This window comes from Heliangelus exortis, chromosome 2 (assembly GCF_036169615.1).
Source record: "Heliangelus exortis chromosome 2, bHelExo1.hap1, whole genome shotgun sequence".
In the NCBI taxonomy this organism is placed as follows: Eukaryota; Metazoa; Chordata; class Aves; order Apodiformes; family Trochilidae; genus Heliangelus; species Heliangelus exortis.
Window position 1 is genome coordinate 110,318,428 of NC_092423.1, and position 13,360 is coordinate 110,331,787.

Below are 13,360 nucleotides of genomic sequence, written 5' to 3' on the forward strand. Positions count from 1 at the left end.
TGGCAGTCATAGTAACCCAGTTGACATGCTGTATCTATTTTATTGCTGAAAGTCGGGGGGAAGGGAGATCACTCTGCCAGTGAAAAGTAGAAGGCTTGAAGGGATAATTATAGCACATCCTCTCATGGAATGCCTTAATAATCAGTAAAGAGAACAGCAGGATGCATCAGCCACAACCCTGCAGCTCCACACTCAATGCCCCCCACACATGCAGACCATCTAGATGTAATAGGTATCAGGGGCACAGGCTAGACACATGGTCTCTCTCCAAACAGAATAAACTTACTGGGGCCATGTGAATGAAAAATGTTGATGTGCACAGTAATTTACATGAAAACCTACATTCAGGGCATCTTACCTAAGTGTCAGCTCGAGATAAGGATGCATGAGTTCATATCATCATTTGATTCAGTTTTCTGGAGGCTTCAAAGGGGGTGGAGGAGAGAAGAAAAAATAAATTTCAGCAGACAAAAAAGAAACATAAATAAATAATTAAATTCCAGTCTTCATTCTCAAAAGACTTCTCTTGAGCTTATCTAATGAAACTGAACTGTATTCTTTCCCTTTACATGGTTGTTAATGCTGCTCTCAGGTAGAAGAGGGAAGGAGGTAGCATAGCTCAAGATTTAATTTTCAACACAATCATAAGCCAGCTTTCATAAAGCTCAACACTAAAGTGGTTCATTAGATTTTAGAGTGGCTGATGTAAATAAGATCCCTGAGTATTTCTGATCAATCTTTCCAAGGGCCAAAATGTTTTACTATTTCCAAGCTTGGTTTCCTTGTTTAGACTAAATTCAGCCCACGTACATTTAGAAACCGACTTGAATTTTAATTTTGTTCTAACAGCTAATTGTGCCTGCTGTGGTTATTTTCCTATAATTCCCACAAAGAAGCCCCTCAGCTTTTGTTGAAAGGCTTATTGGAGATTTTATAGGGCTATTGACCAAATCAGAAAAGTGCAGTCAAGTAAGGCAGAGTTACTGTAGTGTATTAGGGGTAGATTTTATTCCATTGCCAGCTATCCAGGAAGGAAGAAAGGCTCATATGCAAACTGCTGCAGGAGAAAAACATTTTATAAATAGCAGATGTTTTTAGACTAGCCCTTTTTATTTGGCCATAGTTATTTACAGCCCACTTTGTTCAACTTCCATTGTCACTTACTGTTTGCTTCATGTCTCCATGGGAAGAGGAGTGGTCTTAGTCAGTAAAGCAGAAGTTATGAGGACCCGGGGAGTTCAACAATTTTATGTTTTCTTTATTTTAATGTCAAAACATTTTATGTGTGATATGAGAGGGAGTTTTTCAGATGTGCCAAAATCCTAACTCCTTTGATGATCCATTTATTTGATTTGTCTGTCCATGTCACTCAGTTTCTGTCTCATCCTGTTTTAAAAAAAGGGAAGCTTAATATTAGAACAAGGCAGCGTGATGCCTTCTGACCAGAGCTTCTGCTGACCTCAGTGTGAGTTCGGTGTGTGGAATGCTTCATTTTTGCTTCTTCTTACTTAGTTTAAAAGGAATAAAAACAGCATCAGAGCCACTTTCAAAGTTATGGCTGAGTAATACAGATTTGCTACTAGTGTCCAGGAGAAAACAGTTTCCTAAGTTTGACTGTTGACCACAGAGCAGAAGTGACAGAACAGTTTGTCAGTGGAGAACATCATATAGAGCTATTTAAAGGTTGTCCTCGACCTTTCCACCTCTTTTAAAGCCTCTTTTACTTTTTTACTCTTTCAAACTTTTCTTCTGCCAGTTGCCTACTGTCAGTACCATATTTGTGTTTGTTCTCTCCGTGATATGGATGTAAGGTATTGGAACACATTATGGGGAGATCTTTCAAATCCTCTTTTAAACTCTTGTCTGAGAAAGAGCCCTCAGATTCATCCAGGTCAGCCTTGGCAGTTAAAGTTCACAGCAAGGTTTTTGTTTCCTTGTTCTCCTCTCCAGCCAACTTTTTACAGACATTGGATTGAAATATGACCTGAATGAAGACAGGGGAAGGTTTCTTATTGACACTGCTGAGTCCAAGATTTTAAATACTTGTTACATGTGAATTTTCTTCGGAAATTCATATTTGCATACATATATCTATATCTCTATAAATAGGTCTCAAATTGGTAAATTTGATGTTGTAAGGCTAAATTTTTAGATTGTAAGCAGATTTCTCATATGAAAAATGCTCCACCAACATAACTTTTGTCCATTTTTGAAGTGTTATAGAGATTGCTACCTTCAGAACAGCCTTCAGGGAAAAATTATTAAAAAGTGCAGGTGCTTACACATGCAGTCTTTTTCACTGCTAAAATCCCTTATTTTATAATGCCCAAAAGAGTAACACAAATAGGTAATGCCACAAAGACACTGTTAAATTGTTAGAAAGTCACTTATTGTGTATTGAATTCCTGATCTCTAATCATAATTGTAAAATACACAACTGAAGCAGAGAAGTAATGTATGAGAGGGAATTGCTATAGTTTCATGCAGATTGCTCATATCATGCAGTGCTCATATCTGACTAGTTTGGAGGTGGTATTGCATGTATTTTGGTGTCAAGATTTGTGTAATGTGTGGAACATCAGCTTTTATTTCATGTCTAAGTGAGGTGTCATCATTCAATACAAAGATGGAAAGTATGAGTGCAGCTGCTCTGAAGCAATTTGACAGGAGTTTCACAAATTCATCATGGGCAGAATAGCATCTTATTGGAAAATCTGCCTTTGCTATCTGCTACTTTAACCATCATTCTTTTTTTGCCTGAGCACAGTAGATGCAGTGATCCCTTGTAATAGTTTTGCCTATTCATGGAGATATTTATGGTAACTATACCTATCTGTCAACTCTTCTGCTTCAAAATACTGCTTCTGTCAATGCAAAGTTCTAATCAAGAAAATTTTTCTTTATTCCTTCCTTTGAAGACAAAGACAGGGATTTGTTTGCTGCAGGATGGTAACCAGGAGCCTTTCAAGGTGCGACTGCACTTAGCCAAAGATATATTGATGATCCAGGAGCAGGATGTGATCTGTGTGTCTGGTGAGCCTTTCTATTCTGGTGTAAGTAGTTTTTATTTTTTCTTTAAGATGTACTTTATGCAAAGAAAAAATACTCTGTGTGTGTGTGCTCACACATACATATGTATTCATTTACTCCCACAGTTTGATATATCATTTTATACTATTAATACTAAGTGTATTTTAATATATCATCTTTTGAGAGTAAATCTTAGCGATACTCATCTAAGACACATCAATAAGACAATGAATAAGTGATATGCATAAGTGCTTCATTTTTTCTCAACACAGCCTTGAATATTTGAGCCGCTGAATGTGATAGGAATGACACAATCAGTGATTTTTGCCATGCATACAGATACCTAAATGCACTTAATTATCTGAGTTTTTTCTGTGGAGCTGATAAGACATTTCCCAGTCATTGTTATGGCAGGACTTCGCTGGCAGAGGAATTATGTGCTATCCTCTGTTGCCTTGGATGCTTCACATGGTAGCACAACATCAGACTTTACATGTGTTGCCAGTCCATGATGTGGAGGTCACTAGTTTTAGCAGCACATCATGTCAATAAAGGTGGACTTCAGCTGTAACAGTGTAGTAGTGTGATTTATGTATTACTGTTTCTACACGGTGTCAGATTTCTTATTTAAGCATAATATTGGGTTTTGTGGATAAGAAAGTAAGCTTTATAGAAAATTATTTGGAAGATCTGTAAAATGTTATTTAGAACCGTATAATAGGTTTTGAACCTATTGTAATTCTAAGCTTTTATTCAGTTCTAGAAGATACAAGAAAAGGAAAATATTTACTATTCATTTCTATATGCATTTTTATAAACAATGTGATTGTATTTTGTAGAGTTATTTTTAATATTCACGGGAAACTTTGAAAAACATTCTGCTCTCCGTTTGAGCCAAATAAAACTATGATAGGGTTTCATGTTAAATCTTAATCTTGTCAGAGGTAGTAGTATAATATCTGTTTATGTAAATGTTATGTGTATGCTCTATGTCTATTTTAGTAATTAATTGCTACTGCTGCCACATCCACCTAACTCTAAATACATGTATAATAAAATGAAACAAGGCAGAAACCAGAAGTAAATTAATGGAATGTTAGTGGTGCTAACAGGGAGGAAGATTAATGGAAAGGCTATAGGAGAATTCATCTCACTGTTAAGAGCATCACAAGGTGAATGGTTCTGAGTTTTTCTCTGAAACAGGAGGAACAGGCTTCCTACACTGTTGCTATACAGGCTAGGGTTATTTCCAAATATAATATGTATTTGTAATGCAAATTTGACATTAGTTTTTGACAGTTTCATGCTGTACAAATACAATTTACTAATATAGATATGTGTTCTTCCCATGGAATATAGATGTTCTTTACCAATCAGATGTACTGCTCCTCAACATTCAGCCCAGACAGAAAGAAATTATGAGTTCAGGCTCAGGCTATGGTTGTTCAATTAGCAATACACGCTGTGGCACCATTACTATACCAGCCCCATTCTAGCATTATTTATTAAAGGATTTTATCACTGAAAAATATGAATTCCATTATTGTGCTCTAATATCAATTACATCTGCTGAACTTGTTATTTAAATATTTTAATGAAATGCATATTTAATTTCTTTTTTCTGTTTCACAGCAATATTTCTTACAGTTTTGAGCTCCAGTTTAGCAATGGCACTGTAAGAAACAGCGGATGATTTGCAACAACAATTACACTCCTTCTATATTATTTGCTTGTTGAGTGCATAATCACTAACTGATACTGGTGTGGGGATGAGGAGAGGTTTTGGAAGCTGTTGTTAGTCTAGTGATTTTTGAGCTCTTTACACAGATTTCCTCTGCGATTAAGACGAGGTCTTGAATCAGTAGGCTCATTCCGACTAAGGATGACTGGCATTTAACAGACAGCTCACTGTCCTTTTGTCACAAGACATTTAAATCATCAGGGATCATGTGCTTTGACTGTACAGCATGATCAGACAGGTCCCAGAGGCTTCCCTTTTTTTTTTTCTTTTTTTTTTGGGGGGGGCATTTTTTCCCATTTCTATTCCTGATTTATTAAGTTTGTTTTCTTTACTTATTTTTTTTACTTTGCTTGGTTGTTTTTATTTTGTTCTTTCTGCCATTCTAGATGACTGACCACATCTATTTTTTACAGGAATTCTAAAGACTAAGAGCAAGTGTTTTTATTAGTGAGTGACATTGAATGCCTCACAGAACAAGCTCCAAAGAATAAAACCAGAATTTTTAACTGAGGAACAATAGTATTGTTAAATTTTACAGACAAGCAGCTACAGTAGCAGTTCTTTTTAATCTGTTTTTTTTTATTCTTTATAATCTTTTAATAAGTAATCTTCAAATAATTGTAAGGTTTTGCTAATCACTCTGCATGTAAAGGAATGAGAGTCTTACTATGTTTTTAATCCAGAACAGTATCTCTTCTGTTTGTTGGGGCTGAACCAATTTCCATGCCCCTCTGTGTAAGACAGACTTGAAACAGGCACTTAACGTTCCAGTGGTATCCTGATCTGCATCCTGCAGAATAATCTAAATAAAGTCAATGGCTCCTTACGAATGAGGTCCTGCCTAATGTGCACTAGAACACTTCCTTTGCAGTGGAAAACAGCTCAAGTTTCCCAAAACTGAAGAGATGCAAAGGAATCTTGTTTATTCTCTCATTGTATGCAGTTTGGAGTAAGACAATAAAATACATAAAGGATTATAAACAGCATAAACAGTGTTAAACACTGAAAAAGAAAGCATCAGAAATGATTCAGATGATCACAGATTAGATCTAAGTTCAAGCATCAGTTGCATCAGTAAGTATTATGAGCTTTCTTCGCATGTGTAACAAGAGCTGCTTTCCAAGAGCGGTAGAAACGTGGTGTGTTCTTCACTACACTGCTGCTAGGGATATCTAATGTAGATTTGAACTCCATTACTAATGACCAAAAGTGAGATGAGAAATTTTGTGAAACTCAGAACCTAGAAGACAGTGTCTTTACTAATCCAAATGAAAATCTTGCCTCTAGAGAAGCTTTATAACTTTGGAAGTACATGCTTGACTTGGAGCAGCTTGTGTCCTGAAGATATCCATGAGTCTCTACCACTGGAAGATAAGACAGGTGACCATTAGGTCAGCTAAACTTTTTTCCTTCCCCAAACTACTGTACTTTCACAAAACATTTTTTCATAATGGTGGTTTTGCCAACAGACAGCTTTTGTCATGAATCTCCGTGATAGTTTTTTGTGATACAAAACAGCTATGATTTTATTCTCTTCATCTGAAAAAGAAATGCCCTGAAAACTGCTGAATTAAATAATGTAGGAAGATCACCAGTGTTTACGGCAAAAAACATTATTTTATATTTCCTTTTAATAACATTTATTGGATTACATGAAATTATACTCACAAAATTTTGCTATGTGTTGTTCCAGATGACAATGTGCAATAAGGTAATTATATTTAAATGGTAAAGGTGGTATACTTTAAAGTGTAACTTTTAATTCAGAACATATCACTTAACTGTAACTTTCCTGAGCATTCAGATGAAGTTATTACATTTCCCTTACTTTCATATTTTAGAATTTCTGAGACTTCCTGAAAGTGAATTATAAATCTGTTACATTAGATCCTTCTTTTTTTTAGAGTTTAAAATTTTCTTTCCAGACATTGTAGTGTGGATAAAACTGATTTCTGTTTTGTATTTATTTCTCCATTCATTTACTGGTTTAATTCTGTCTGATTGAATAGTATGAACAGTGCCAAAGTGAAACTCTCTGTCCTGGAGAGAATTGCAAATATGTGAACAGGCAGGTCACCTTTCAACTGTTTTCCATTCTTGCTACCTTTAAGAATGGCAATTTCTTTTTATTTGTTTGTTTGGGTTTTTTTAAATCATGTTGATATCTGTCAGCTATTCAGTGGAGTGAATCTTTTTTTTTCCACAGAAATCGTCAAGTATCTATCAGATGGTGTTAACTTTTTTTTTTTCCCCCTTGCCAATCTGGACAGCTTTTGACAGACAACCCAGAACTGACAGATGTAAATATGATTATTTGGGGACAACCTAAGCCAGCTTATTTTTCTGCAGCTACTTAAAAATAAAAAGCACAGCAGTTTAATGAGGTTCAAACACAGGGCTGCCATTTGTGATGCCAAACTTGATAGGAAAGAATATCTTCTTCTCATTGGAAGAAAGTTTTTTCCCTATGAAAAAGACAAATATTAAAAACCAGAAAAGACTTGGAGAACCCAAAGCATTGATCAATGGCTATCAAAAAGTTACAGAGTGTTTGTTACCATGTCTAGTGGGAATTCAGATCCATGCTGACTTTAGGTTTATTTCTATATTAAGAAATGCAGTACTTATGAATATAAATCACTCCTAGGAATAGAATTTTTGTAAGTAGATATTTAGGTGAATTTTTCTGCTTTTAGGCATATGCTGTAGGACTGGGGGATCATTTTGAAGTGAGGAGAAGAACAAGAGAAGGGTTGGGTGCTCCTGCTAGTGCCAGTCAGGGTTAACAGTCTACACAGGATGGCTGTGTTTATCTCCAGGGTGGCTGCGGAGGAAGGGGAATTTGCAATTGCCCAGGCATTCTGCCTCCATCCTTCACTGCCAACCTTCTCCAGTTGCATGGGGAACTGAAAGAAGGAGACATGCTTCAAATGTCACAAGTTGTTAGCAGCTGAGCAAGTCTGCTGGCAAACCCTGCTTGCTAACAGTGTTAATTCAAACTGGGAATGTGACTGACCTGTGTCCTTTATGCTCAGAATGACTGTAAGGGCTGAGTGCTTATGTCAATTAATCCAAAGAAATGCCAGTAAAAAAGAAAAGCATTACAAAAAGAGGATATAAAGCCTCTCGTCCTGAAAATGTATGAAATAAAATTAAAAAAACACAAAAAAACCAACAAAAACCCAAACCAAAACAAAAAAACCTTAAGGCATTTTGTAGTAGGGTCACTGGTAGTTGATAAACTGCATGAGAGCATGGCCTTGAAGATATTGTGGCATTAAATACTAACAGGTTGATCTATGAAGTTGCTGACAATGTATTGATTATATCTTCATATTTTACTTAATATTATATTTATTTTTTCACTTATATATTCACATTTTTTAAATTATAGTCTAACATTTTTCTCCTTTTTTCCCATTTTTGCTGTGCTATTGTATATTATTTATGCCACTGTGAAAAGACCTTATTTCTATCTGTATTGATCTTCTATCTGTATTAATTCTTCTAATTATTAATACCTTTACTCTTATAAGATGAATAACTAGACACACTTGTGTCCCAAACTGAAAATGTTACATCTATATCCTGGTAAAAAATTGAGTTACGGAATACTAAAGTTACACACACTGTTAACTCCATTTTATGAAGTTTAGAAATGTCTTTATCCTTTGTTCAACTGTTATTTGACTACTTTCATACAGATTATTAGATCACGTTAGATTACAGGCTTATAGAGAATAAGTAATTTGAAAGTATTACTGATCATCATCACTGTTAAGAATCAGTTAGGCAATTATATACTTTTTTTTACATCACATACCAGTCAATATGAAATCTTTGACTCTACTATGCCCTAAGATTAAAGAGTTACATATAACATTAACTCTTGACTAAATACTTTATGATACAAAGGATTCTGTATTTTTCTTTCCTGACTTCTTACTGTTGCTATGTGCTCACAAGGTCATTCTTAACTTCTAATCTCACTTATGATGATATCCATGATCTCAAGAAGATCATTCAGATTTTAGAGATAAATGTTAATACATATTTAATGAAACCCTGAAAAACATTGCTTCTGTTTCACTGCATAGCTCTGAGGAATAATTTTTTGGCAAAACTCTTAGATCTCCTTTCCAGTCAATGAACATATGTGTGGATGAGGAATTTTCTGAGTTAGAAGCATGGAAAATGCTGACAGCTTGGCAGCAGCTTTGAGTCTTTCAATAAAATGATAACTACTTTTGTTCTGTTCTAAGAAGCAGCTGAAGCACTGCTCTGAATCTTGCATTTAAAGATCCTAGGAGCTCTAACTCTGTTTGGTGTAAGGTAGGTAGCAAATGTGATAATAAAATTACAACCTGACAGGACATTTAGTTCTTGGTATTGAACTAAACAGCATTCCATCATAATCAAATTCTAGTTTTTATGGAGATGAAATTGCTTTTTTGAACTCGTAAAATCATTGCAAATTATATCATAGAATATTGCAAACTGAGGAGAAAGAAACACTATGTAAAACACTAATAGACAAATACACATCTGACACAGACTTTTAGTTAGGTTTTATTTTAAGTAGTTAGTTGGAAACAATGGAGTAGCACTAAATTTAACCTGGAACATCATTTTAACCTGGAACAGCATAAATCATCAAACAGAATGCTCAGAGCACTTCTTTACTAGTCCAAAATGTGTTGCCTTCCAGAGCTGATGCCATAATTTATTAATTGTTGTAATGCATTTTAAGAAGTAAAAGCTATTAGACCAGTGAAAAGCATTTTATTATTGCTAATTTTTTTCAGTTAAAATGCTGATTAAAGCTTTCAGAACAAAGTAATCTGCTTCAGTTTCCTTGTCAAAGTTTGTAAGACTGAAAAGTGTTTTGAATTAGCCTAGGTTAGATATAATGCAGTGCCTTCATTACATGCAATGCATCACTATAGTGGATCTAGTTTGGAATAGTTTCATAGTGATTGCACCTTCTCTGTCTCTTTTTCTGATGAGAGACTTATTCAAACCTGACTGACCCTGTCTATCTATACTGATTGTGCTGAAATATAGGAACATATGTTGAGAAAATATATATGCAGACTTATTCTGTGCAATATATATGATAATATTAGTATAATTGCTGACTACATGTAGATGGTATTAAAAAAATCATATATTCCATGAATTTATGCCATTGACATTTGGTAGATATGCTATTAGGATTTTTTCTCACCAACCAAAGTGACTAATACTAAATGAGCTTTGGAAATAAAGTCAACAAGATGGACTAGAAAAAAAAAAAAGTCTATTTTGAAAATGTTCGTGTCTAAGACAGATACCTACAGAACAACTTATAAGAAGAGCAGTAAGAGGAAAAAAACATGGGTTACATTAAATAATTCTGTCTGCAATAATATCCTTTAAATCTTTGGTTAAAATTTTCAAGCACAGTTCAGAGGCCAACAGTGGCAGTGTTTGCACTAGTTTTTTAATTTGGATCAGTACTATGCTTTAAACTGAATTTCTGGATCATGTGCACTTACCATGTTTTGGTAATCTGAAATCAATGTATTTGTGTAGTGAGTCCACACCTATGTTCTTACTGAATGGCAGTACTTGCTAATGTGTTATGAACTGCTTTTCTTCCAGACTTTGTCTTTTTCCTCTACAGCACAGTTTTCATGTGGTTTTCACATTCAGGAATTCACAAGTTTATTAAAACAAGAAAAATCAGTGTAGGATGGAAGCACAGAAAAAACTTACTGTAGTAGGAATATAAATGTCATGGCAGAAAACATTTTGTATGACAAAGCTTGATGTTTGTTTGGTTTTTGTTTTTCTTTTTTTGTTTGTTTTGGTTTTTTTCCAGGAAAGAACAGTAACGATTAGAAGACAGACTGTAGGAGGATTTGGTTTAAGTATAAAGGTAGGATAATATTTTTATGTTATTATTCCATGTGACACAGGAGGTGTCTGTATATAGTTCATGTTGCTTTCAATGAGGAAAAACTGTATTTTAGGTGACAAGAAACAAGGGAGCAAATATATTCTAGAATGTTAAGACACTATCACAATAGGCAATCTATACTTCCCAATGGAATGGAAGGCAATGGGAAGATTCAAGATGAGCAGCTCTGTAATAAGAGAGTAATATGAGAGTTGAAAAGTGTTTGTGAATTCACAGACTGTGGTCTTGTTTAACAGCACTCTAATTTAAGTGGTTATTAATGACTGGTAAGTTACAGTGGCAGGCACATGGAACAGCCAATAAGTTAATCAATTCTACAAAGTGAATCACTTTCATTCATTGCAAATCATTAGGACAGAAAACGTTATTGCTTTCTCATATTGCTTATTTTGCTGTAGATCAAGCAAAGGCAGCAATTTACCATATTACTGTATTTTTCATTTCTTCAGTAATATTTAAGAACAGATCTAAGTGTAGATGATCCCTTTTTAGGGAGGGAGGAAAGAAGGGAGGGAGGAAGGGATGAGGAGAGGGAGAAACAGTTAATTTCTGTCACCATTATCTATGATTTTGAAAACCTTACCTTAGCTTTAAATCTCAGTGTAGACAAAGCAACATTAATTTCATCTTCTTCCAAGTGCAGTCCTCAGTCTCAAGACAGCAACGGAAAAAGTGAAGTATGCTTTACATGAATGCAAAGAGGCTTAAATTATGCATTGTCGAGGTTTAGGCCCAGCTGGTAACAACCAGGCCTCTGCTCACCCACCCTGCGCCCCCCATATGGGATAGGGAGGAGAAAAGTCCAACTAAAGGCTCGTGAACTGGGACAAGGCAAGTGAGATTTTCACTCACCAATTATGTCATGGGCAAAGCAAACAGACTCAGCTTGGGGAGAAGGAAATAAAATCAATTTAATTTATCAGATCAGGAGAAAAAGAAAACAGAACCAGATCTTAAAATACCTTCCTCCCACCACCACCCCTCCCTTCTTCCCAGTCTCGGATCCCTTCCCTGCTGCCTCCCCCTCAGGGCACAGGGAGGGGCAGGGGGGGTTTAGGGTCAGTTCCCCACACGGTGTTTCTGCCGCTCCTTCCTCCTCAGGGGGAGGACTCCTCACAGCCTTCCCCCCCTCCAACGCGGGGTCCCTCTCATGGCAGAGAGTCCTTCAGGAACCCCTCCGACATGAGTCCCTCCCACAGGTGCAGTCCCTCAGGCACAGACTGCTCCAGCCTGGGCTGCACAGAGTCACGGCTGCTGTGGGAGCAGTCACCTCCTCTGGCACGGGGTCTTCCATGTTTTCCCACTTCATGATCCTTCAGTGGATGCATGTCCATGTCTGTCCCACTGTGATCCTTTGGGGACTGCTCCACCACCCTCTTCCATGGGCTGCAGGGGCACAGCTGCCATCTCACCGTGGGCTGTGGGGAAACCTCTGGTCCGGCGCCTCCTCGTCCTCCTTCCTTACCGCCCTTGGTACGTCTGGCCCACCATTGCTCTCACCTCCAATCCTCTGCCCTCCAGGTCTTTTTCACAGTTCTGTTTTCCCTTTCTTGAATACGTGACTTGCAGAGGCACATCCAGCTTTCCATACCTGCTCGGCCATGGGGGAGCTTTCAGCAGCTTCTCACAGCAGCCACCCTTGTAGCACCCTCCAAGCCCTCAACCCCCTTCTTCCAAAACAGCTGCAGAAACCCAAACCACACATTGAAAATGAAAGTTTAAACTTCCCTGCGAACATCTGCTAGCACTGCCCTTACAAGAAGTGATTCGGAAGAGGGATTAACGTGCATTTGTTTTGTCACTAATAAAAATATTGCTGAATAGCAATACTAGTTGTTAAAATAGCTCTTGGTACCCTTGCTGTTATCTTGTTGACCCACTAAAGACCATTAGTCAAGGAGAAATAATTGCTATTCTTTGGCCAAAGTTTCTCATGAGTTTAGTATACAGCACACAAGTTCTTTTCCTTTAATTTCATAATATTTTACAGTTCACGCAATAACGAAATGATGTGTGTGTCAGTGTAAAGTCACACATACGGGTGAATGAAGTTTTATTTAGGTGGTGCTAAGAAATACCCGGTTACAGTAAGGACTTCTGAGATTTGGAGGGCAAATCTTATAAAGAGTCATTAGAATTGACTTTTTTAATTACACATTGAAATAGGTTATCTTTAAGAATTAAAATTGCTAAAAAATTCAAGTCCATGTCGTTTAAGGAGGGGTTACATTGTATAAAATAAAATATAATTGAGAAATACAGATTAATAGTGAATGTGAAACAGTCTTTCTTGAATTAGTGGAGCAAGATATTCTTAGATTTTCAGAGCAAGATATAATTTTTTCTGAAGAAAATTCTTGGAAGTTGAAAAATAATTTTAAAGTGCCAGAACAGATTGTGAACTCAGCCTTGTAAGGTTTTTTTAATTATATTTTAAATTTTTAAATTTATTTTCCTCTTTCAAAAGAAAAAAAATTATCAAGTTAATTAGAAACAACTACAACAAAATTGACAAATGAAGGCTTTAAATCCAATTACATTATTTTATTTAAACATATTTTCTAACTTTATTTCAAAGATCAAAATCATTCTAAATAGTGAAAATATGAAGCTATGTAAAGTCTGGT

The 13,360-nt window shown here is 36.1% G+C and overlaps 1 protein-coding gene across 1 annotated transcript in view; it reads left to right on the forward strand.

The window, feature by feature from the left end:
• The window catches only part of SNTG1 (syntrophin gamma 1), a 312,374-nt gene that overhangs the window by 178,270 nt on the left and 120,744 nt on the right, over positions 1–13,360 (forward strand). The window contains exons 3-4 of the mRNA XM_071737518.1: positions 2,919–3,053; positions 10,635–10,691. Of these exons, the coding sequence (XP_071593619.1) occupies positions 2,919–3,053; positions 10,635–10,691 (192 nt within the window). The remainder of the gene's footprint in view (positions 1–2,918; positions 3,054–10,634; positions 10,692–13,360) is intronic.